At 44.6% G+C, this 27,574-nt stretch overlaps 1 protein-coding gene across 1 annotated transcript in view; it reads left to right on the forward strand.

Annotated features, from left to right (window-relative positions):
- The window catches only part of LOC138579506 (natural killer cells antigen CD94-like), a 299,761-nt gene that overhangs the window by 224,473 nt on the left and 47,714 nt on the right, over positions 1 to 27,574 (forward strand). The window contains exon 5 of the mRNA XM_069649828.1: positions 23,980 to 24,131. Coding sequence (XP_069505929.1) covers positions 23,980 to 24,131 — 152 coding nt within the window. The remainder of the gene's footprint in view (positions 1 to 23,979; positions 24,132 to 27,574) is intronic.

The raw sequence follows: 27,574 nt of genomic DNA on the forward strand, positions 1-27,574 counted from the left end.
GTGGAAGCTCTGTCATCTCCCTGAAACACAGTACTTGGATTAGTATGGTTTTTCAATATTGGAAACATAACACACACTTGGGGTCGAACGCACAGGTACATATAAAGAGATAACCGCGAAAGATGCATTGTCCAAAAGAATCAAGGAAAATCCAATTATGATCACATTTCATCGACTTATTTCAACGATTCCTTTACATCTGCATCATCTAAATGAGATGTTGTGATTGTGGTGGAAGCTCCGTCGTCTCCCTGAAACACAGTACTTGCGTTAATAGGGAAGAAAGTATAGCAAATGGAATCACGTTATATGATCACGCATGATGGAGCTGTCATTATCCATACCTCGTGCTGCTGAAGAATATCTATGAATGTTGCAAATGTAGTGCGCACTTCCGAAAGCTGTTGCGCCGATTCGTATACTTGAATGTCAGGCTCTGCATCAAGTGCAGGGGTTGACGCTCCATCAACTGCCTGAAACATAGTACTTGCATTAGTGAGGATTACAATTGTGAAAACATAACACACACCTGGGGTCGACAGCACAGGTACATATCAACGGCTAACCACGAATGAAACATTGTGTAGAACAATCAAACGACAAGAATTCCAGCTCTGATGATGATGCTCGATGGAGCTGTCAGTATCCATACCTCCTGATGTTGAAAAACATCTAGAAATTTTGTAGATGTGGCGGACGCTTCAGCATCTCCCTGAAAGACAGTACTTGCATTAGTATGGATAACACTAATTATAACTGAAAACAAACACCAGTGGACGATAACTAAGGTGTATATCAATTGGAAAGCAGTAACCAAACATTCGGTAAAATAATTACACGATAGAATAAAAATATTACTTGACATGCATAAAACAAGTATGTAGCGGATTAGCCTAGTAAGATTACCTGATACGCGCTAGAAGTGGTTGATAACTGCGACCACGTCAAGGATGTAGAATGTTCTTGCTTCAGATTCAAGGGATAGTCAAGAAGTTGTAAAGGTCAATTAATGATTGATAATGAAATGTCAATATTAAAAATAGCCATGTAAGCCGACAGAATACTTGAAAAATGCTCAATACAGCACAGTTCCCTGTCCCCATATATATATACATTGCGTTTGTGGGTTATGAAATCGAAAAAGAATATATTGAGAAATGTCATTATTCAAAAAACTATACACTCATATCAATATCGAAATTATTACAAGGGATAGAACGCCTATAATATCAATTAATGCATTCGGCTAGACACTACCGCAAGGCCGAAAGCTAAATCCGGACACTTGACTCACCGGTGGCGGAATGTGGACGAATAGAGTGGGAATAGCGTTTTCGCGCAATTTCCGTGTCGTTCGCCGTTTATTCTTCTTTGTTACCCAAGAAGTTGTGTACATGTCAAAGGAAAAGTGCCGGCTGCAGATGCGGTATCGATCACCCATCTTGTCCTCTAAGACTTGTTGGACTCTACTTTCCAGCTCATCCAGTGGATATCCGCAATGTCTGACCCATTCTCTTATTCGATCAACAGTTTTCGGGAATACATGCATTGTAGTTCCTTCAGATTTCGCATGGGTCTTCGAAGGGCAACCGCTAATCGAACAGGCAGGCATTGTTGATAAATCTGAAAAGTAAATATCGACATTATTATACAATCTTCAAGAGTAAAGATTTGATACAAAAGTAAATGAATCATACAATGATCAATGCAAGGTTTGTTTTGGTCGCAGGAACTATACCAGTTCATTATGTGCTGCTTAGTATTTGCATAAATTGCAGAAATGTATAATTGATGTGACTGAAATCTGAACATGTGACTCGTCCCTTGGATGTTCTGTCTTGCACGAGAAGGAAACATGCTTACAATATAGACTGGACCCCCGAAGGATGCAATTCAATGACAATAGACACAGATCAAAATAAATAGATCTATTGATAGCATAGCAATGGAAACTCAAGTCAATACCAATGAGACCAATGAACATAGCACTATTGTGTACTCTACTCGAAAATAGATAGAAATTAAAAAATCTGCGAAATATGACCAGGATACATGGCCTTACCTTGACCAACAAACAGTTGGATTCAGCAAGCACAGCAGTATGTTGCGGGAGAATAGGTGGATGGCACCAGGTAGCGCACTGATGGGTATGCTCGAAGCGGTCACAGAAGTTCACGGATAGCACGACGATGAGCAGATTAGCATAGATCTCAGTGGTTCCCAGGTAGCACGTTCAGGAGTTGACTTGCAAAGCACAAAGATGTTCTCATGAGACATATCGAGTGGTTTTTAAAGTATTAGAAACTGGGGTGTGTTTGTGAATGAATGACATATGTATGTCGTGGTATTAGGGGGGCGGCCTGCCTCAGGGGAGGCCTGCCTGGAGACACAGGGTCTGAGGAGACCATGTGAACAATGGCCCCTTGGCGTGGGACACCTTTTGAAGTGTACATGTAGTTTGGCACCTTGGCCTTTCGCGCCCCTGACAGCCCCCCATTCCAGCGCGCACCCACCGGCGCGAACCGCCTTTATATCAATATACAGTATATCGCCTTTATATTAATGATAGTATATCGTTGCTTATCAATAACAAATGCCACATACCGGAGATTCTTGTGAGCACAGACCCACACTTCAACCGGTGTATTATAGTGGTCAAGACTGTATAATCCAATGATAAATGTTAGTATAGATATATGTGTGACTTTTATAGAGACATAACCTACTGAAAGACTTTGAACAAGTGTGTTTTAGTGCATGCATTATCGAGAATATGTTATGTTAGCTTAGATAGATAGTGACCACCCTGCTTCACAGCAACCAGACCTTCACCCATTCGGAGCACAGATGTCTGACGTCCATCCTTGAATGGAGACACACTTGGTTCATTTAAAAAATCGAGACAACCGTTGTTAAAATATATGTGGTGTTTTATTTTGTATCTTATTTTCATGACACAAAAATACAAGACATTAAAGATTATACAGGTCAGGTTGCAGCACAGCGAGAGAAAATCCCCTGTACTGACCGCTGTCACTCGGGAACGTTTCTCTAATGGCACGAACGGCACAGGCGGGTATCACTCTTCGAACGTGGTGTCCAAGCCTCCCGTGAAGCCACCTTGTAAAGGAACGATAGGCCACCAGCCTGTACCACCTGTGAAAAGGAATGAAACAAACTGTTTTTAAATGACCAAGATAAGTTTAATAAACGTTTGTTGTCAATGACAATTCTTGTAACTAATGGCATTTTACACTGACAAATGCTATCTAGACAATGCACACTATTCAACGACTTACATGCGTTACAATGATATGTAGATGTAATTTTGGATATAGTAGAAGACCATGAAATAGGAGTGGCATGACAAGCAGAGTATACTTACTCGTTACTCGGATTACGAGGACGAACAGTTGCTCGAAGTTCGTGCATAAGCACCATCATTATTCTCAACACGGCCCGTGTGAGGCAGGCTGCCCTGAAGTCTGGCAGCTCGGTGATGCATTGCGGTCGTGGCTCGCCTTACGAAATGTAGGCCAGGCATCCCGAGTTTTCTCGGCAGCAGCAGTTTTCGTCCTCAGTTGGCATTAGCTCGCACCGATTGCATGTGCACCAGGTGGAGACGCCGTCCATTCGACTAGGCCCAGGCTCTTCATCTGTTGATTCGTCCTGCCAACTGCCGTCCGAATCCCCATCGTTTTCGCGTGCTTCCCTTTCCAGTAGTTCCTCCTCGGTATACTCGGGCTCGTACATGTAGGGCATTATTGTAGCCATTGTGTGTTAAACAAACTAAAATAATTTATAGCGGTGGTACTGGTATCTGTTCACACGGGCTACAAGCGGCGAAGGTAGCTGACCAGAGCACTGAAACGAGTCACAGAATACTCAAAGTAACACAGAGAGAGGAATGGAATCGAAAATCGGCTGTTGTGTGTTGTGAAACGGTCTGTTTATACTTATTGAGGAGAGAGGCGTCCTGCCATTTCCATGGCGACACGTCATTAGCTGAAGCGCAGCGAATGTTGACACGAGACGTGCTTTGGTGTTGGGAAATGGGCGGTACGAGTCTGCTGATGACAGGCTCAGGGGCGGGGGAATTGATTTAGTGCCGCAAAAGCAGGTCAGCCAGGGCGATCGGGGAAAAGATAGGATTATCAGAAAATGGCGGCTCCCTGGTGCTTGTTTTCGCGTGCGTTTAATGGACGAAAACTCGGGTAAGGTCCATAGGAAAGTTTTCTAAAATCGAGCCACTTAGGCTTAAAAAAACATGGCCGACCCGTAGGGACAATACAAATTTTTACTAGACCATGCCTTTAATTATCGGGACCGGGAGAGAATTCTGGAACATTTTCGTAATGGTGGAACAATTAAGCGAGGGGAGGCCAACATAACGGCCTACCCGGACTATAACCTGATTCTGCAGCGGAGCCGAATGAACTTCGGGGCTGTTAAGAGGAGACTGAAGGAAGCGGGCCAGAAATACATGCTACTCTACCCGGCGAAATTGAAGGTTTTTCATAAAAACAGAACTTTGTTTTTTGACACCCCGGAGGATGCCATGGGATGGCTTGATACGCAGGGATGCCCCCAGGAGCCCGACGTCCAGACGGAAGAAGGAGGCGGACGAGATAAGTAAAATGTAATGGGAGCACTGGAAGATGGTGCGTCTTAAGACTATGGGACTTGACTATAGTCATTGATGTGGCCTGTTAGTAGATAGGGCCAGAGTAGAATAGATAATGTATCAGGTGCACGGTGACTGTTGCTTTATTAAGAAGCCTTGTGGGACTAGTCCTCACACCCCCATTTAGTATTATTAGTTAAGTGGCCATTAGGGCAACTTCACCCTACTGAGCTCTGAGCGTATCGGACAGGGCTAGATGTGGAGGTGCCTGAGATCCAGGGAGGGAGCTGGGCAACAGTTGGGGAGGGAGTTGTTGGGGAAGGGATGGGTGGGGGGAGGGGAGAGAGGTGGGGGGTTGGATGTGTACATAGTTTTTAGCGTGTGTGTTTTTTTGGTTAAAGGGAGTTGGCATTTGGGAACAAGCCTATGTAGACGAGTAGAGACCTCGGAGTCGGACTGCGCCTGTGGGAGGCGGGAAGGCACTTGGAGAAGTCATGGGGGCCCTTAGAATAATATCGTGGAATGTGAGGGGGCTAAACAGTTATTTGAAAAGGAATAAGGTTATGCTCTACCTGCGTAGACAAAAAATAGACATTGCATTGCTACAGGAGACTCACCTGGCACGTGAGAAAGCAGATATGATTGCTAGGAAGTGGAAGGGAGTGATGGTGAGCTCATCCTATTCTGCCTATGCCAGGGGGGTGCTTATTTGAGTGGCGCCGCATGTCCCATTCCAACGGTAACAAGAGGTGGCGGAGGCAGATGGGAGGATGGTCATTCTGAGAGGGCTGGTGGAAAATAGGGAAATAAGCATAGTAAATACATATGCCCCGAACCAGAACACAGCGGCATACATCAGGACGTTGTGTACTAACGTGAGCAAGTGCGTGGGGAGTGCTGTGATTTGGGGGGGAGATCTCAACTGCGTACTTGACCCAAGGGTAGATAGGTCGGATGGGAAGATGGATAGACCTGCTGCTGCGGCCAAGGCACTGCAGGCATTGTTGAATGATTTTGGGCTAGTGGATGCATGGACAGCATGCCACCCCCCAGAGAGGCAATACTCTCATTATTCTGCTCCGCAGCAGCTGCACACTAGGCTAGATTATTTCTTTACCACGTTTGAAGTGGCAGCAGAGTTGGTACAAATAGAATATAAAGCAAGGGTCCTTTCGGACCACTGACCCCTGATCCTCACTTGGCGATATAGCCCTCTGAGAGCGAGGATCCCGACGTGGCGCCTGCGAGCTGAGGCATTGAAAGACCCCCTCTTCAGAGAAGACATGAGGGAGGATACAGGTAGCGTAGATTCGGCAGGAACACTGTGGGAAGCCTTCAAAGTTGTGATGAGAGGGGCAGCTATTGCAAAATCTAAAGGGTTACAAGGTGGCATTTTGGCTGACCTTCGGGAGACAAAAGAGAGACTAGAGGAGGCTTTAAGGGGTGAAGACGACCCTAAAGAGAAATTAGAATTGGTACTCATGCTGCAGCAGAAATGTGCGGAGCACTGGGACAGATTGTGTAACCTGGATTATAGAAAATATGTAGAGAGGGAGCACGCGGGGGGGGGATAAACCAGGTCGACTCTTAGCATGGTTATATAAGAGTGAGAATCCTAGAGTTGCGATTAGGACCATTACAAGGGTAGATGGTAGCATAACGGATACTCAAGAGGAAGTCAACCAAGAGTTTGTGGACTATTATAAGACATTATATGCAGACCAGGGGGAAAACTGCCGAGACACGATAATGGAGACATTGGAGGATATTGGGTTGCCCAAGATAAGCGAGGAGGAGAGAGAAGAGCTGGATGCACCAATCACCCTGGAGGAACTGGGGGAGGTAGTGAGACAGTTACCCACTAGCAAGACGCCAGGGACAGATGGACTCCCGAGCGAATTTTATAAAATATATGCGGAGGAGATTCTCCCTCCACTGCTGGAGATGTTAAATGAAGCATTTGAGACGGGAAATCTGCCAGAGTCATTGAGGGAAGCGATTATAATACCGCTACCCAAACCCAATAAGCCTGGGCACAGCTGCAGCTCGTACCGCCCCTTGTCGATGCTTAATCAAGACGGCAAGATACTGACGGCTGTATTGGCAAATAGGTTGAAGAGGGTAATTGGTAGATTAATACACCCTGATCAGACGGGATATGTCCCAAACAGGAACATTTCAAATAATCACAGGCGACTCCAGCGAATCATTGAAGGTAGTAGCGAGCACACCGGGGAAATGGCGATAGTATCCTTGGACACAATAAAGGCCTTTGATTCGGTTAAGTGGCCATGGTTGATGGCGGCCCTAGAAGGGTATGGGCTGGGGCCAGGGTATGTACGGTGGGCGCAAATATTGTATAGGGAGCCGCTGGCCAGGGTTAAGACAGGATCGGTGATATCGGAAAGGTGGCAGCTAGGCCGGGGCACCAGACAGGGTTGTCCGTGGTCCCCAATGCTCTATATACTGGCCCTGGAACCTCTAGCGATATACCCAAGACAACAGTATGACAAAATAGGCGTTGAGGTGAAGGGGGAAGAACATCTGATTTCTCTATATGCAGATGATATGTTGCTGTACTTGAGGTACCCGGAAGAAAATCTTCAATATATCCTGGAGGTAATGGATAGATATGCGGGTCTTTCTGGTATAGCAGTGAACCCCCAGAAGTCATGCATGTTCCCGTTAGGTAGGTATACGGGGATCCCGGTGGAGAGGTTACCTGTATTGCCGGTGCCATGGGCGGTTGGTATGTTCCGATACTTAGGGATAGACATCTACCACACTGTGGAAGAAGAGCATAGGCACAACACTAAGGTGGCTTTGGGGAAAATTGAGAACTGCATGCGGTTTTGGGTGAGGTTGCCCTTAGCTATGATGGGGAGGGCAGCGATACTCAAGATGGTGGTCCTGCCTAGACTCCTGCACTATTTTGCGAACATTCCATATCTGATACCGAAGAAGTTCTTCATCAGACTGAACATTATGTGTAGGGATTTTTTGTGGCATGGCACACGGAACAGAGTGGCATTATGGAAGCTACAGAACTTCCACGAAAAAGGTGGGATAAAATTGCCCAACTATGAGGTGTATTATGTGGCAAGCCAACTGCAGTATGTCGCTAAATGGCTTTCTGATGAAGAAACCTCTGAATCCAGGTTGTTTGGGCGGGATTGCACACCCTTTTGCTTGAAAGAAATGATGTGGGTACCCAGAGTGGAACTGAAAGGGCGTCCCATGATGATGTTGCTGGGGTGGACGATGTGGCGCAGAGCGTGCAAGATGATGGAAAATACAGCTCCATGCTCTCCGCAGATACCATTGGTCACATTGACAGGAACGGATGTACAGCTAAGGAAGATAATCAGGATTCACTGGGAGCCGGTGGGGCTTGCAACCATGGGAGATATTTGGCAGGAGGGCTCAATCGTTGCCTTTGAGGAGTTGCGGGATGTATCTGGTTTGCATTCGGGTCAGTATATTGCATACTATAGAATGGTGAAAAGAGTTAAGGAAATGTGCCCTGAAACCGTGCTAGAGGGAGAGCCAGATGTCATATTAGATAGGATCTAAGATATAGCGGAAGGGGGGCACGAGATATCTAGATTATATGAGATGCTGATGCTCAGAGTGGGGAAAGAGGTCACCCAACTGAGATTGGACTGGGAGACGGAAGTGGGGACCCCGATGGAAGACGGGATGTGGGAACGGGTGCAAGAGTATCATCAGAGGGTGTCTAGAAATGCTAGGTTGAAACAGATACAACTGTATATCACGCATAAGGCATATATGACGCCCAGGAGGATATCGAGGTTTGCGAAAGTGGGTCGGCAAGCATGCCCCAAGTGTGACGAGGAGAACGCGGGCATGGTACACATGTTCTGGTCGTGCCCGGTCATCACACGCTTTTGGAATGAGGTGGAATGTAAACTGGCCGAGAAGGAGGTCAAGATTGTGGTGGACACGGTGTAGGCCTGTTTGTTAGGGGTGTTCCCAAGATCTAAGAAGCTGAAACATGTGAGTAAACTGAAAGACTTAGCATATGTGCTTGCAAAGAGAAGAATAGCCATGGGATGGAAGACATGTCATAGACCACGGGTGGAGGTGTGGTGGAAGGACCTGCAGAAATGGGCGGAGGCAGAAACTATGGTATGGCAGGAGGCAAGCAATGTTGGGGGATTGGAGGGGACAGAGTCCCTGATGGCCTGGAAATCACTAATAGCGGAATTGTTTGGGTCAATTCCGGACCCAGATGAATCCACGGAGAAGGAGCATCTGCCACGGGATGCAGATACGGAAAGTGAAGATGGTTAGGCTCGGACCGGGGGAGGGGTGGGGGAAGCAGTGCATTGATGTAAAATGTACAATGGTTCTGATGACATATGCTCTGCCTGTTTGGTTTGTATTGTTTTGTTGGATTTAATAAAAAACTTTTTTAAAAAAAAGGATCTATGTATACGACGACACAGACGTCAATGAGTTCACGAAGGACATTGTTTATAAAATACTGGAAGGCTGCTGGTGCGTTGCACAACCCGAAGGGCATCACCTGATATTCGAATAATCCGTACTTGTTGTGAAAGGCAGTCTTCCATTCGTCGCCTTTCTTGACACGTACCAGATGATATGCCCCTCGGAGATTTAACTTAGTGTAGATATAAGCATCCTTTACTTGGTCTACTAATTCAGGGATCAGAGGCAATGGGTATCGTTTTTTTACGTAATCTGATTTAATGCGCAGTAATCTATGCACGTTCTAAGGTCACCTTCCTTTTTTGGCACGAAGAATAAAGTTGAGGAGGCAGGAGACTTGGAAGGACGAATAAAGCCATTAGCAAGGTATTGGTCCAAGTATTGCCGTAGGTGAAGATTTTCAGGTTCTGTGAGGGCGTAGATTCTACTGCATGGGGGTTGTGCACCGGGTAGGAGGTCGATTTGACAATTGTATGATCTGTGAGGAGGTAATGTATTGGCCTGTTCTTTTTGAAAAACATCCTGAAATTCTTGGTATTCCTGAGGTAACTGCACGATTGGGTTAACGACTGTAGCCAGGCCTTTGTTCAAAGTTTTCTCCGGGTAACAGGTGTTTGCACAATCTGGGAAGGTTATTCTCTTCTCTCGCCATTCTATACAAGGATTATGTGTTTCCAACCATGGCATCCCCAGTATTATCTGGAACTGTGGGGCTTTGATTAGATCAAACACAATAGTCTCTCGATGCCCATCTTGACTCAACAGTGTCATCTCTGTAGTGGAATGAGTTACAGGCCCCGAGGCAATCTCAGTTCCATCAACTGGGGTGATGACATCCAAAGTGGTCTTTTGGCAAAGAGGTAGATTCATCCTTGACACCAATTTGTGGTCCATATAGTTTCCTACGGCTCGCTATCTATGTATGCCCTTACTGCGTGCATACGTGATGGCTGCCTGGGATCAAGTAGGACCATTGGGATGATCAGATGCGAGGTCTGAGTGTCCTTCTTTAAGCTCGGCAAGCGGACCTCTACGCTTGTCGGGCTTGTTTTTTTCCCGAATCAGGCTCTATGTGGCTTTTATCAGCAACTCCTACCACCTTCTTGGGTGGTTTTGTAGGGCAATCCCGTAGAAAATGTCCTGAGGTTCCACAGTACAGACACAACTGCATCTGTCGTCTTCTTTCTCTTTCCTTTTGAGTTAAGGGTCCTTTAACCCCCCCGATCTGCATAGGTTAAGAAGCATCTGTTCCTTTGGGGGCAACGTTGGGTTTAACCAATACCCGATTCTCGAACTTAGCTCGATCAGTCTTTCGGTTCTGAAGTCGGTGGTCTAGCTGGACCACTAAGTCTATAAATTCTGTGCAATCCTGAGGTGGGTTCACAACTTGAGCCAAGACGTCTTTGAGTTCTCCCCGAAGTCCACGATGAAACAATGTAATTCATTTTTCCTCCGGCCACTCGGTTCCCACCACCAACCTATTGAAGGTTGCAATATAGGTTAGCAGATCTAAGTTACCATGTCGTAAGGATAAACGTTCGTTGTCCAGGGCTTGACCCTGTGAGTGTCTGGCGAATAGTTTTTCCATGCTCCTTTGAAAACCCTGAAAATCCCGGAGAAGAGGATCATCCTGGTTGACTAACGGAATGGACCAATCCGCTGCGCTGCCACTAAGATATGACAATACAAAGGCTACTTTGGCTTGGTCATTTGGAAAGGCTCCCGGTCTGCATAAAAAGTGCAAGCGGCATTGGTTCATGAACACGGCGAACCTTTTGGGATCCCCAGCAAAGCGTTCGGGTGGAGCTAACGGAATATTTCCTGGTAAAACTACTTGCACAGGATTGCTTGATGAAATGGGGGTTGGTTTTCCCCCATAATCAGGTAGGGGTGTTTGCCCAGCTTGGTTTTGCAGTAGTTGCCTAGCCAGATCATCAGTGCGCTCCTTTGAGACAATCAGTTCTCTCCTGAGGGCATTAGTCTCTTGGTGAGCGGCATGTACTTCTGCCCTAAGTTCCCCCAATAATTGGGCCAGTTGGTCGGTTTGCGAGGTTTCCTTAACACCCGGGTGGGTATTTTTAGAAAGGCTTTGTGTTCTGTTACGCTCACCTGGACTCCACAGGGGTGTTGATCGGACCCGGACAGCTGCGGTCTCCGTCAACGTGATGCGTAGTGCAGATATGACTGTCTGGACTGGCCCGCCTAGTCTTGTCTGTTGGACCCGAAGAAGTATTTTCCTGCAAGTGGAGACAGGGATTAGCCACCTGTGGGTTTTAGGGATGGCCTCCCAACTGTTCTCGCTCTCCCCCACTAATCACCTCCGATATCACTTAGTAACCTCACCTTATGTTTGTAAAAGATGAGCTCTCCATCCTGCGTGTCTTGCAGGGGCGCGTAGATACCAGTTGCTTCACTGGTTTGAAGGCGTTGGGAGAGTTCCGGTAAGCATTGACTCTGAAGTCCCAGGCGGGATTGGTAAGTATCAAGTTCAAAAAATTCAATGTGCCCGATGTTCACTCTTGTCCCCTTCCTTCCTTAAGAAGAAGGTCTCGTAGCTGCTGCTGGCGTTCAGGTAAGAGTCTGTGTTACCCAACGCTGTACGGTAACTATTGCATGCGTTAATGTGTTGTTTTTCTCCCTCATTACAGATGCGGCATATGAAGATATGGAGAATAATACCGCCGGTGGTAAATCAGGTAAGTCTATGGTGGTAAGAGGTATTTGTTGATTCCCTTGGCTCACCTTGTTATTCTTGTGCCCCTAGGTGCCGGAGTACGGCGAAGAAATGATGGAGACAGTGCCGGATCGAAAGATGCTGCGAGAACTGGTGAGTATGGCGCCATGCTGGAGCTGGCAAAGCGACGCGTGCAGGACTGAGGTACTTTCCAGGTCCGGAGATGAAATGGATACGGAATCAGGTGAGCAATTTGAAATAAGTTTGTTTTCTAACCTTGTCCTTTTCTTCCTCTTTATTCTAGGAGCTCCGGATTCGAGGCGGGCGTGGCAGAAGACTGGATGCTGGCTGCAGGCACGCGGGCGTGGCAGAAAACTGGATGCTGGCTGCAGGCACGGTGAGAGTCACGCTGCTGGATGCAGAATAACACGAAGCATGTGCTGCTGTTCGGGCGTGGTTTAAATAGCCTCCAAAGTAGTCCCAGGAAAGAAGTTCCCCAGGACCACACCCGAGTAAAAAATAGTCCCTGTAGTAAAATAGTCCCATCCAGGCCTCACGTTGGCTTGGATGTATTTGCCGCAGGGTCTGCATGAGGTAAGTAATGTCTATGAGCCTGGTGCCTATGGCGCCAGGACTGATTTTTATTATGAGCCTGGTGCCTACGGCGCCATGACTGAACCCAGACAGCCCCTAGCTAGGGCTGCTGGGGTTTTTGTAAATGTCTGGATGCCTGCTCCCGGGGCTGATGGGCTTGATCCGGATGCCCGTGGGTAGGCATCATGGCACAAGACCCCATTTTCAGGCTTTAAAGAAAGCACAGGCAAGTGGTGTCAAAATAGAATGGACTGGGGAAATGGAGGAAGGGTTTGAAGAGTTGAAAAAAGCAATTTGTACAGCTCCTGTTTTTGGAATCCCCAATTATGCTGATAGGTTTTTCTTATGTTCACACACGAATGGGACGAAAATGCATTTTCAATAATAAGCCCAAAACGATTATAACCATTGAATTCCTTTCCCAAACAGCACCTTTTAAATCAGCAGCAAAACGATTTTCCATTGTGTCCTGACTCCCTGCATCTTGGCTTTCAATTAAAGGGGTCATATTAAATTGAGGCCTGGAGGGTGGGGGTTGCTGGGTGAAAAGTATGGTTTCAAAGTAAGTCATTCCTGTGGACCCTGTATTAGATTGTGAATGTTTTCTGTCAGTTAAATTGAAATTAAATGTGTGTAAGTTGTTATTGCATGTTTCAGAATTTCAACTGTGTTGTTTTATATAACCAAGTTATTGTGTGATCTTGGCTGTTGCCACAGCATTGGTGCTGATGTTAGTCTGTTTGTCAAATCTTGAGTAAATAAATTAATAAATATATATTCTTACTACACACCAGCCTGGTTCCTGGTGCATTGGGGGCACAGGGTATTTGTTGGGGTTGGATGCGAGATGGGTTGGAGGCCTCACCAAACTGAACCTAAACTAAACAGGGCTTTGTTTTGTGCCACCTTGCTTGTGGGGGGAAAGGAACTCCCTGAGTTGAGTGTGACTGCATAATACACTGCAACAAATATGGCAATGAACATCCTTGGTATCGGAAAAAGTGAGCCGCCTCTTGCTACTACTCCCCTGGTTCCAAATATGATACACAGTCAGGCATCATGATTTCATTGACTCACACTAGACAGAAACAACATAGGCAAGTGACTGACTAGGACAAACTAATTGATTTGCAGAAGGCACACACAGACTATTAGGAGGGGTTATTGAACACAAAAGAAGAATGTGTCTAAATGCAGGAAGCATTCTCTTGCACACACACACACACACACAAACACACAAGGTTATTTGAGTTTTACACAAACGTGGGAATACAGAATGAAACCCTTTTGTGGGTGTTTAAAGGGCAAGGCAAAAGAATTGAAGAAGTTACACAAACAGACTGCCAAGCATGAACACACAGCCAAATGGGATTGGAATGCAAAAGGGAACAGGGTGTTTTTGTTGCATTTTTAAACGTTTTGGGGTGGCATAAAGGGGACAAAGACCAGGGAAAGGAAAAGGCACACTTTTGTTATTTTTACTTTTTCATGAGGGTAAAATGGAAAGACAACAAAGGAGTGTGTAGAAGTGCTAAACTCTGGTATTCATGTGAGGCACTCATTGCATTGAGTGGTACTATTGGGGAAAGTAAAGCTGCCCTTTGAATGTGACAACACTTTGCATTTGACAGCAACACCCTAAATATGGCAGCTATACCAGGAATATGACGTTAATTGCCACTCGATGAGGAACTGGATGCCTCACTTGGCATATAATAGCAGCACCTGTATAGGTAGGATTGCACCTAAATATTATGAACATACGAGGCATGTGAAGCTGCAACAGGCATAAGATGCTGTGTCCCCATGTAAGATACTTATCTTGGTATATTATGCCAGAAATTGGGAATATGGGGGTTCTACTTAGCATATAATAAGCATACTTGCAGCATGCGTGCTCTTTATGCCATGTAAAATAAATGGCTCCGTGAGACTGTATTGGCAAATGAAGCCACAGCGCCCGGTCTATATTGGTTATGCTGCGTGTGCCCTTTTAATATCAGAACCCTCCCAAATGGCATCTCCAGGTTACACATTAAAATATGGTTAAACTTGTGTCTTCTTCATTAATTGTGTGCTGTTATATCAAGTTTAAGTATGTTGTTTTAATCTGTAATGTAATTTCCCGATACATATTTGTTTTAATGTCATCTGACGTCACTTCCCATGCTATAATTGGGTTTCTGATGTCACTCCAACTATCTCTGGCATTTTGGTGAATGTGCCTCCCTGTCTTTTAACAGTTGCTACAAGATGATTTGTTGTGGAGACAGTATGATTTTCTGTATTGTTAAAATGCAATCTAGTAGTTTACTCTTATTTGCACAAACGATGTTCATCTTTGTTAATAAGAATGTAGTGAATCAGCTGATGCATAATGGGAAACCACTGGTCCTGCAGTAGAATCGGAGAGCTTCACTATATTGTTTTCATTAATTGAATGTGAAGGATGTGCACATCAATGGATAACGGATAACACTAAGAGTAGAATAATGGACCTGCTCCTTCCCACTTATACGGACCGACACAATGCTGATTGGCTCTCCATGCCTAACCCCTCCCCTTTCAGGTTCGTACTCCTATACTACAAAGCCATCAATGGTCTTGCTTCCCAGTACCCAATTGAATGTATCTGTCTCTACTCATCATCTTGTTTACCCCACTCTTCCTCTGCACACAAACTCACTTGCCTGTGCCCCTCCCTACCCCCTGTGCCTCCTCCCCCTTCTGCTTTTTATCCTTACCAATCTTGTCCATTGGAACCTTTCACCCATCTCAATTAAAGTCATAACACCTGTGGATTTCTTCAAAACTTGGCTTAAACTCCACCCACTGGCCAGAGAGGGAGCTCCCTCCACCCTTCCCCCATTCTCTTCACCTAGCCCCACCACTCCTTCCAGTGGCACATGATAGTGTCATTTTGCACACGTGTACAGTGCTTCTCGCTAGATTGCAGCAGTTGCCCTCCCCATGTTGATTTTACCTGCAAGTCATCTGTTTTCTGTCCCTGGTCCATGTCTCTCTTTGATCACACTCTCATAAACTGGCTTACTGTGTGTTCTCATCTTTGTTTCCTTGTGCTATTGTAATAATAAATACTTTATTGTGGTACAATCCAAAAATTGGATTTTACACAACTCATATCACATGTAAGATAGCTCAAATATGAACAACATATAACATCAAATGTCAAGCATAAAAAGCTCACATAACAACAGTATAAGAAGAGTATAAGAACAGGAGCGCACTAGATACATTTCATAGACATATACATATAATTTACCATATAGGCAACCATATAGGCACAGGCTAAACAAACGACAATATGATAATGTCATTTCAATCGTTCATTCAACCATTAGCCTTTGGATTTCACAGTCCCATGGAGCGGCAGTATATTAAGATACCATAAGGGATAATTTTATTTCTGGGATAAAGAGATTGTTATCACTGGGATAAGTAAGTAAGGGCTTTATTTGAGTCCATACCCTAAAAAGGGCTAGCTGTAAACTTCGGGAAACTGGATTCAAGCATCCATACCAGAACACTTCTTCTTTTATCGTATCATAATTATGGACCCATTTTCCATATGCATTCATATATGTTGGGCCAAGTTTTGGGCACAAGGTTAGAACATGCCGCGCAGATTCCAGCATTCCTGTCACCTGACATATTCTACAAGTCCTGGACTCACGAGGGATTTTCAACCTTGGCCCAATTATAGAAAGGACCGGGAGCTGATTTGTTCTTAATTGTAGCAAAACACGCCTTAATTCAGGCGGCGGGGATAGCAGTAGGTAGATCTGGGGTCTTAAGTATCTGTGGGAAACATGAGAGACTGCCTCATATCCTTTAAGCTTAGTTAAGTGTTCTGTGTTCATACACCAGTTCCACTTATTAAGCTTATCTTGGAACGCTCTTTTCTGGTGAATGTAAGGCAAATGTTTTAACTTTTCGTATGGTCAGTCAATCTCCACAAACAGTAATTCATTCAGCTCTTTGTATGAACCACCTCTAGGATGTTTTTCTATGTGGTAGCTTTGCCCTGCCAGCCTGAGCAATTTACAACAAGGGTTCGCTAAGGCTTTCAAATAGAAGGAACCACGTGCCCACAGTGCCATTCTTCTCAGCGAGATAAGGCCCAATTCCAATCTTAAATATTGAACTGAACAAGATGGTCCCAGGCCCAAGACATTCCGCCAATAAAATCCCTCCAAGATGTTTAACCACGTGAGGTCCTGCATTGCCAAAGCCTCCAGGCCATATAGCACGGCAGGTACAAAGCACTGTAAATACAGTTTCATAATACCAGCCATACTGAAGCCTGCCATGCCCTTAGCAAATCTACAGGCCTGATGCGTGAGCAGTTTAGATCTCCTCTTTTTAGTTCTAATAATGGCCCCGTAATCTGATAGGGCTTTAAAATCCAGCCCCAAATATGGGTATTGCTCCATCACCGCAATTGTTCCTAAATTGGTAGCAATTTCCGATCGTCTCAGCCCTCTTCTTGCGATCGCCATTATTTTTGTTTTTCCCAAGTTTACCACTAGACCCAATTGTGCTGAATAGACCTGCAATTCATTGAGTAAGTTCTTAATACCCGTTAGTGTACGATCGAAGAGGATCAGATCGTCTGCATATAACATTCCCGTAATAGGTGTTTCATTCAGTTTAGGTGGGCAATTTGATTTTAATGCCATACGGTTCAGCAGGTCAGCTATATATAAATTATATAGCATAGGAGCAGTTACGCATTCCTGCTTAACTCCCGTATTAATACAGATCTTTTCTGATACCTCCCCCCTGTGATTTAGATGGACCCTAGTTGAAGTATTAGTGTGCAGGGCTATCAGTGTGTTTACAATCCAACTTGGGAACTCCATTTTCTTTAACTTGAGCCACAATATATCCCGGTCCACCAAGTCAAAGGCACTGGTAAAGTCTACAAAAACCATATAGAGTGTAGCCTCCTTACAGCTAATGGTGTTATTGATCAGCTGATCTAGGACCCTGATGTTATGGGTTGTGCCTGCCCCTGGCCTAAAGCCCATTTGTGCAAAGTGTAAAACCTGTCTTTCTATGGCCCACTTTTCAATCTCTTTGAGGACCAAGGTGTTAAAGATTTTACTACTCACGTCCAGCATAGAAAGTTGGCGATAGTTAGCGGGTAGTGTTCGCTCCCCCTTTTTATATACTGGTATCAGTAGGGGCGTCATCCAAGAGGAGGGAATTTGGCAGGTTCTGCAGATCCTAGAGAATAAAGTAAGTAAAATCTGCGCCGTTATGTGGATCCTGCTTCAATACCACGTTGGCCAAACCATTTGGTCCTGGTGCTTTTGAAGATTTTAAATTCAGTATAGTCTGTTTGATACACCTGTAGCTCATGGGGAGAGGCCAACTTGTAACCCCCTTAATACTTTGTGGGTTAGACATATTCTCTCTGTGGAACTTATTAGTGATATATTCGACCCATTTTTCGCCCGAGATAGGGTTTAACACCTTTAAATTCTGTTCTCCCCCCGCCAGTGCCAGGAATTGCCATATCCTACGGCTATTTTTACTACAGAGGGCTTCTGCAAACTTTTGCCATTGAGTTCTTTTTTGAGACTGACGATACCTTTTTAACCAACTACGATATTTACATTTTATCTGTAGAGACTCAGGATCGCACATGTCTCCCACAGCATTAGTAGTTCTGTGTGCTCTTACGGCTCTTAAAGCTCATCGCATCAGGCGTTTCTGGTCTCTAATGTTTGTGTCAAATGCAAGAGTACCCCCACTCTTCCAGCTTATCCCCGGGGAAGAAGTTGTTTTAAAAAGGGAATGTGCTAGATGCATAATCCAATTTTCAATTTCTTCAGGGCTCTTTCCCCTCATTTGCTGCTTGATGGTCTTATGGATAGGGAAGGAGATAGTAATCATTTTTTCAATGTATCTTTCGGTCCATCTGATCTTATTGCCCGCATGGTTAGGTACCAGCTCTCTACTAGAGTCCACCTTAATAATCTCCCCCCCCTTCAACACACAAAGTGAGGGTTCCATGGTCGCTAAAGTCATTTAACTTGATATTTAGGTGCTTAACATGTGGGAGAAAACACTCTGATACAGCCATATAGTCAAGGACAGAGCACTTATTCCCCACCGACCAGGACGCTTTCCCTGGTGTATCCCCCCTTACACGACCGTTTAGGATTGTCAAATTCCACTCTTTCAATATGCCTAACCATATTCTCCCTTTGTTATTACTTTTAGACAGGGGCATATCACACATATTTTGGACATGAGGGTAGTTCTCACTCCCCTCTAGGTCACAGCATTTTGCATTAAAATCGCCTCCAAGTATGACTGCCATCTTATTTCCCCCAGTGCACCAGGCGGTCATCAAAGTGTCCAATTTATCCCCAATGGCTTCTGTATTAAGCTCACCTGGAGGATCATAGATAGTAATTATCAAGACCTCCTTACAGCCTGCCCAGCCCCCTAGAGGATTTATTTGAACAGCCAATACATTTCCTCCTGGGTTATCCTGATAAATCAGTTTGGGGTTATAAGAGGACTTTGTACCAATTAGGAGACCCCCCTTGGGTCTTCCCCTTTCTCCTCTTACTGCCCTACATTGGAAAGTTACGTAGCCATCAAATTCCAATTCAAAAGTTACCCAGGTTTCTTGTAATAGAAATAAGTCAGCAGATAATAATATATTACAAGATTCTCCCTCACTTAACCAGTGGGTGTGTCCCCTCGTATTCCAACTGATAATGGAGGTAATTCAATCTTTTTTCTTCTGGGCAAACATTCCTTGCAACCACTCCCACCATTGTTCATCGCTAAGTCTTTGGGCGACTTTAGTTGTCGTAGGTACCACAGTGCTAGGAGTACAGGCACAGGAACATTTTTGGCATTTTTCCTCCACTGCCAAAGTTGGTATGGGTATGTCTAATTTATATCCCAAATATTCCAAGGAGGACCGGTTAGCCCTTATCATAGCCGCTGTCTCAGGTAAGCAGCAGTGGATTGTTGTAAGTTTTATTCCCTTTAAACGCGAGGGTTCCACAAAGTCAACATCGCTGGTATTCAGTATTCGAAGTGAAGGAATTTAGAAAAAAGGGTAAAGAGTGTAGATCTATTTAGTTGAATACCCATTTCCCCTCCTTCAATGGGCGCAATAGTTACATTTTTAATGTCCAATTTCTCCGACACCCGAAGCTCCCCACAGGCCAGACTGGGCGTTTTAGTGGGTATAGGTTGGGGATGAGACACCTGTTTCTGTCCAACCAAGGATACAGGATTTTGTATAACTGCGCCTGATTCAGTACCAATTGACAGCTGATCTTCCGAATGTTGGCTAGCATGCCCCTGTTGCTCATCCATAAGCCAGCTGGTGAGGGTGCCCGCTGTTTGGGCTGATCTTCTTTTTCTTCTAGCAGCCCGTTTATGTTGTTTTTTAGATAAGATTTTTACTGAAGGTCGCGGAGTGGAATTGCGGGGTGGAGGGGGAGGGTTATTTACTTTATCTTCACATTTCTTTGTCTGTCTTCTCTGTTTTCTAGAGGGTATAGTTCTATTTCCCAACTCCTCCTCTCCCACAAGTATGGGCCTTTGTTCCTCCTCAGTCGTAGTTTCCTTATCTAAGGTTAGTAATGGGGCTGCCCTATCCCGTTCCTTTGTAGGGATAGCGGTGGGTAGGATACCTCTTAGATCGATACAAGGAATAGTGGATTTTTTGGCCGGGGCACTCAATAGTTTATAGAGGGCAATAACCACTCTCCCCTGTGCTTTTTGATCTTCATGTATCGTGCCACATAGTTTTAACAGAATTTTAATAGCAAAGTTAAGTGTAGCATTTCCAGATTGTGATGTTTCATGGGTGCTATACTCCGTTGGTACCAGGTCATGCAACTAATTTCCAGAGTCAAAGGCCATGTTTGGACTAGCTGATAGTCTCGGTGCCTTAGGTGAGGGTGTCGAGTTTATTATAGGTAACAGGGGGAGATCCGTTTGTGAGGCAGAGGACACACAAATAGGATATACCTCTTCCCCTACAAGGGGGGCTGTTGTAGCATGCTCCAATATAGGAGTTGTAGGCCCTTTTTCCTCCAAAGTGTCAGGTATAAAATCACTTGATGCGATGGATCCTACCATCTTTTCCTCTATTTGTTTCCCCTCTTGTGATCCCACCCGCTCCTGAAGGGCATAGCATAACTGTAGTAATGAAACATTATCTAAATCTAGCGGAATATATCTACCTTCCCCTTCAATTTGCGAGGCATTTACTTTTTTGGGTCCAGACGTGGTCCCACCATCCATAGGTTTACAGGGAAAATATGCATCCAAAGGGCCCTTTTGGGTGACTGCCACTTTTCCTCTGGTGGTATTTTTCTCCCCATTTTCTGCCATATGGTCTTTTCCCATATCCACAGAGGTTCCTTTGTTTGAGCGTAGCCCATAGGGTTTCCTTCCCCTTGCAATTGCTTTATTTCGGCTTGTTGCCTTTCCCGGCATCTTTATCAAGCCTGGTTTAGCTGAACCGGAGGGGCAGCAAGATACAAAGAAAAGGGGGGGGGGGGGAAAGGCAGGCAAGAGGAGAATGGAAAGTGTAAGTGTCAGTTATGAAGATTGGCCAGATTGTAGCGCTTTTCTTTTACTCCACACGGCACCCCGGCAACCAGTAAGTCAATGCAGCCCTCAGGTATAACTATGCCTAGGGCTATAACAGTATTATTGTTACACTCCCAATCGATTGACCACGAATATTCTGCAGCATGCAACAAACTGATATCAACCCAATGCTTACACTTACGATATAGTCGTCCGGGATCAAAGAGAAGTGCCTCCACAGTCTCCCGTCCGATTTAGCCGCCAAACGGCCGCACAACAGTACAGCTAGCGGCCTTGTCACTGCCGGGCTTTACGACGCAAGGGTGACTCGAGTCTCCTGAAATGGACTCGCGAAGTCACGTGACGAGTCACGTGGGCTGGGCTTGTCCCGCCTCCTGCAGGAAGCTGGTAGCCTCACGGCAAGAGCTGCGCTCGCAGTGCCGTAAGAGGAAAGTTGAATTGAATGCAGCGTTCAGGTATAGTCCAAGAAGTCCTTCTAGCACAGTAAAAACACCTGTGCTATTGTACAGGTACCCCTCCAAGGAATTCCTACAACATCTGTAAATGTGTTATTATAAGTCAATTCTCATCAAAATGGACATCCCTCTTCTTCAAATAAATAAACATCCAATACAAAAATGTTTTGTGGTCATCGTTTTGCTGGTCATGTCAATGAAACCAGTGTTGGGGTATGGTGATAGTCTGCAGGGATATTGGGATCATCATTGGATTTCTTAGGAAAAGGGGATCTCTTTTTAATGAGTGTGTAAAGATCCCAGTTTTCAGGGAAATATTATCCAACAAAGTTCAGGGCGATGAAATTCTCACTGATGGTTTTTGCAGGGCAAGGAAAAAGATGTTCAGAGAAGGCTCTCATGTTCATATGAAACAACACAATCTCTATTTTGGTTTTGGCATTTGTTGTCTTCGAACTTCAGAAAAAATGTAGGCCAATGAGTCTGGAAGTGCCTGAGAGGATGTTAGGGGAATCTGAGTTCGTAATAAATTCTAAAAAATGTCAGTTGATGGGTTAGAAGACTCAGCAATGTGGTCAAGGAGGGGTGATTTCTTTTCTTTCAAAGAATGACTTCATGGCTCCCTTTTGAAATCCCAGACAGCCCTTTCTGTCATCTTAATCCTTGGTCTTACATCATCACTGTTTAAGCACTCTGTTTTTCCATTTAAGCATTGCTGCTTTCGGGTTGAACCAGAGGTTGTTCTTACAAGGAGGCTTGATTGTTCTTTTAATAACTGAAGCAAGAATATCCAAGGTCCTTATGAGTTCTGGAGATAAACCGGCAAGGATGAATCCAGCCTGACCGGTGCAAACATTAGAGTTCACAATGGTTTCAGAGAACAAGGCAGAGGACACACATCTCAAAGGTCTAACTGAGAAGATTCCCAGTTGAGATTGTGCCTCCACAAATTTAGAAACCCGGCATTGCAGGAGATGGTGATCAAACCAAGGTAGAGAATAATTTCAATGCCCAGCAAATAAACAGATGGTGAGGACTGCATGGGATTTGGTTTATGACCCCCCACCATGGGTGTGGTTGGAACGCCATATTGTCCTGTTCAACGAATTGCACAGTTTCGACAAAGTCAGGCAATTCCTATTGGAGAAACTATCCAACCAAATGTGGTTATCGAGGACAACAATCATATTTAATGTAGTTTGCAAGTTGTATATGAATGCCGCCCATTCATCAAGGAAAATTGTAGGTGTGGGTAGGAGGTCATAGTGGCGGGGAAAGAAATGGCAGATCTGGCTTTGTTGATTAAATAGCATATCTGGGTATTGCACCCCTCTGAAGTGATAATGCCAAGGCAGTGCAGTTATTTATTACTCAATGTCTAGAATGTCAATCTCTAGATCTTCCGGAATGTCAGGGATGTGAAGTGCAGAATTATTCGCCTTACAGGCATTAGGAGTTGCAATGCTCCAGTAAGGTCTATGTTAGCACAGCCTGATGACAGTACGGCCAACAGAGAGAAGATGGGGTGCCTTCTATAGTAGGAGAAGAGGGGAAGCAAAGGATAGACCTGAAAAGAGCAACAAAGGTTTTTTTACAGAGGGCAATGGGGTGACCGATGGTAGAACAGGAGAAGAGAGGTGAGAGGCTGAGGAGTAAGACTGCATAGAGGGATCAGAAAGGAGGTCCATGAGAAGAGAGTTGATAAGATAAGAAGGTTTGCATGGTTGCCCTGATCCATGATGGTCCCATTCTTGCCGAAAGTAATGACAAGTTTCAGATTCAAAGCTGATTAGCTTTTAATGGTGCATCTGTTCCCCCATGTATTTCTATGTATCCAGCTGGTGATGAAGGGTTGCCCATACGCACTTTCCAAGCTAGAGGGCCATATAAATAAATAAAGGCCAGACTTGCAAGCTTTCATGCGTTCTGTTCCATCACCATCTGCTTCTCCCTAGTGATGCGAGGGGGGAAACATGGGTTTGGGGTTTGTTGGCATTCCCAGCTGTTGCTTGCTTTGGAATGTGTACACTCAATAGATGCTTTATACTTCTTCACATGTCGATCACTGTAGTGTGTCAAAGCATGGCCTTATTAGGTCCATACGGCATATATTGCAGTAAATGGGAATGTGGGAAATTAATAAAAGAGAATGCTTAGTGAAAAAATTAATCTGGCATCTGTGGACACTTATGGGGCATTTTCTGAACGTTGGGAGTGCCCTTTTCGGCTGTCCTCTAAGGCCCCTGCCACAAGATGGGCAGCCAGCTCCGATCTAAAACAAACAAAGGGGCACGGGTTGTCCAATAGCTGGAGGGACAAAGACTGTAGGAAGTGTTGGGTTCCTTGGTCTCAATACCATATAATATTCCTCATTCTGCACAGTGCAAATCTCCACTAGGGGAGCTCTGTGTCGGTGATGTGTTTGAACCTGTTCAGTGCACATCTGTGCACCATGACAGGGAAATTGCTCAGGCTGCATGCGCCTGCGGTGGTGAATACAGGTATTGCATGTAACTAATGCTTCTGCTCTCTCCCATTAGAATCCATGTGTGAGATCTGCCCTTACAAGTGGGTGATGTCCAGAGGGAAATGCTACTTCTTGTCTGAGGGATTTCTCTCCTGGGACGCCAGTAGGGACTATTGCCAGTCCCGTAAAGCTGATCTCATAACCCTCGAAGACGCCAATGAAATAGTAAGTACTGGCCTTGAATGTGGGCTGTTTGTGCAGTACGGAAATGGTCACTGGGCTCTGCTGTTTCCTGAAAGGCATATGTACTGATCACTGGGATGTGATGTTTCCCTAAAGGCAGATGCACTGGTCACTGGGCAGTGTTGTTTACTCAAAGGTAGACGTTTTGTGGTGAATGCATTCTATCTTCTGCGCTGGTCACTGGGCTGTGATGTTTCCTGAAAGGCAGATGCACTGGTCACTGGGCTGTGATGTTTCCTGAAAGGCAGATGCACTGGTCACTGGGATGTGATGTTTCCTAAAAGGCAGATGTACTGATCACTGGGATGTGATGTTTCCCTAAAGGCAGATGCACTGGTCACTGGGCTGTGCTGTTTCCTGATAGGCAGATGCACTGGTCACTGGGCTGTGCTGTCTCCTGAAAGGCAGATGCACTGGTCACTGGGCTGTGCTGTTTCCTGATAGGCGGATGCACTGGTCACTGGGCTGTGCTGTTTCCTGATAGGCAGATGCACTGGTCACTGGGCTGTGCTGTCTCCTGAAAGGCAGATGCACTGGTCACTGGGCTGTGCTGTTTCCTGATAGGCAGATGCACTGGTCACTGGGCTGTGCTGTTTCCTGAAAGCAGATGCACTGGTCACTGGGCTGTGCTGTTTCCTGAAAGCAGATGCACTGGTCACTGGGCTGTGCTGTCTCCTGAAAGGCAGATGCACTGGTCACTGGACTGTGCTGTTTCCTGATAGGCAGATGCACTGGTCACTGGGCTGTGCTGTTTACTCAAAGGGAGATGTTTTGTGGTGAATGCATTCTATCTTCTGCTGCCAAAGGATACAAATACTGCTACTCCCCCACTGCATGGGCATCACAGGGATCATGGGCGCAGCTGCTGACTGAATTGTAAACAATGTAGCTGGATTTTGATGTGCATTTAGGAGCATAATTCTTCCTTTACAACACACATTACACACATTACAAAAAAAAAAAACTCAAATATAAAACATACGAAAAAGTGTAATTATTTTCACTATAGAACATACGGGAATGTTAAGTGTATAATATCTGTATTCCACCATGCAATATCATTATTCCCAGGTGGGAGATGCACATTTATTTCTATGATATATGCAATTCACTACAAGATAAATATGTGTCATTATATCATTTACTATAAGATATATATGCATCATTACATTATGTATACATTTAACTATATCATATGTCGTTTTGTAACAGAAATATATATTAAACATGCCTCTGTCTGTAATGACCCTTTATACTGAACCATTTTTATTTACATGTTTGCTACATTCCATAGCAGCTCAGACATGTGTTATGTTCCCGTCTCACACTTATCTAAAAGAAAAAATATCCAACATCCTGCTTCAAAAAAATGTATTCCAAGCAAACTGGGTCTTCTGCTCTGCCTTTATTATTTTTCAATCAATAATAGTAAGTTTATTTGTAAATAAGCCATCAAACATGAGCACAATAAAAAACAACAGCATTAGTACCAATAAAACTACAGTTAAAACAATCACAATGAATGAAAACATGCCCAAACATCATAAACATACATACTCAACAATGACAAAAAAAAACCCTTGTCATTCAAAATTGAACAACAAAAGTAAATTCAAGTAGAAGTCGCCAGATAAAAAAGTATTGCTTGTCAGGAGCTCTGCAGCAAACAGTTAAGAAAACCCCAGGCTACAGCACATGGTTCTGCCTGAAGCAAAAACCCTAGAGCTGGTCGACACTGGGTGAATTTCCACTGTTTCAAAATGAATAACCATACCTGTTTTCTAATGTCCCTGTAACAGGGATACAATAGCACAAAATGCAGTAGGTCCTCTCTAGGCGAACCACAACATGGACACTATAAGACTTGAGAATAACCCTGCCAACTCGCTGTATTTTCACGCAATAATAACACATCAAAACGTGCTCTAGTCAGAATCCAGCGATCAGCTGTAATGTCACTATGCATTAAATACGATTGTAATGAGGCGACGTTCGTGAAAATAGCATGTTTACAATTTGAGACTAAAAGCCACCCTGCTAGTTCACGCCTTTCATTAAATAAAGTTCAAAAGTTCCTTTTGTAAGCATCGCTCACCAATCGAGTAAACAAATGTGTTGGTTTAAAAAGGCTGGGAGCATTTATCTTGGTTATGGAATCTGAAATGTGCTTCAACCACGGTATCTTATGCCAGGCAGAGCTACATAACAGGGCTTTAAATACTTTCTGTGTGACCAATGCTCTGGGGTTTGACCATATTCTCAACCAATGTTCTATTGGGGCCCGATACCAATCATCTTCCAAATATTTTGCTCTGATCTCGGCATGAACTGCATAATTTGGTGCCGAACTCGGTAGACCCAATAGCTTTTTGAAGAACTTATTCTCCATGGTCTGCAATAAGCAACATCTTCATACCCTCACAATGATGCGCCATAATTAGTAGCTACTTTCGTCTGAGCATTATAAACCTTCAGAATCATTCCTAATGGTTTCCCCTGACACATTTGCGTGTAGCAAAATACTCCTCCCATTGCCTGGGTCATTTTAGTTCACTGTCTCAATATGTGCGTCACCCCCTGCCAGTTTTCCTCAAATCGTATGCCTAGATAGACAAACTCTTGCACCCTTGGAGTTAGAAAACCGTTACTATACATTACATGACTGCTAATTTTGTTCCCCCCTCACCCTGCCCTACATGCCATAACAGCTGGGTTTGATGTGTTAATTTTCATAACTAAGTTTACCATAAAATCAGTGTAAACATTGATTAATTTATGTAAAGCATTTGGAGTTCAAGCAATAATAACAGTATCATCTGCATAAGCTAAAAGCGGGAAAATTTTGTTATCCACCGTGGAAAATCCACCTTGGACTCTGCAAGTGCTTTATTAAAACCATTTGTGTAAAGTGTAAATAGAATCGGGGCCAAAACGCATCCCTGATGGACTCCCGTGACCACATCAAAACAACGAGTGCATTGTCCCTGCTCCCTATAGCGAACACATGCCCTGGTGCCTTCATGCACCAACCGCAGAACCCTCAATAACCCACTTGGGCACCCCATGGACCCAAGCACCCCCAGAGTTTGGTTCTATTAACCTTGTCAAACGTGGTGCTTAGATCCATGGCGGCCAAGTAGATTGGTTCACCCTTCACAGAGACAGAATGAACCCCCTCCAAGTATACATTCAGGGCCTGGTCACATGTCCCAACACCTGGTCTAAAACCATACTTTACGTCTGCCAGCACTGATTCAGCTGAAATCCAACTCTCTATTAAGTTTGTCTGTGCCAAACTATTTATGAAGTGGCTCAGTGGGTTGTTTTGTTTGAAGTGTGGGTGTAGGGTGGACGGCAGCACGTGGAAATGTTGGAACTAATTGTCAATTGTGCAAGCGTAAACTTGCATGAAAGCCTTTAAAACA

The sequence above is a fragment of the Ambystoma mexicanum genome, chromosome 3p (assembly GCF_040938575.1).
Source record: "Ambystoma mexicanum isolate Mex_15411 chromosome 3p, UKY_AmexF1_1, whole genome shotgun sequence".
Classification (NCBI taxonomy): domain Eukaryota; kingdom Metazoa; phylum Chordata; class Amphibia; order Caudata; family Ambystomatidae; genus Ambystoma; species Ambystoma mexicanum.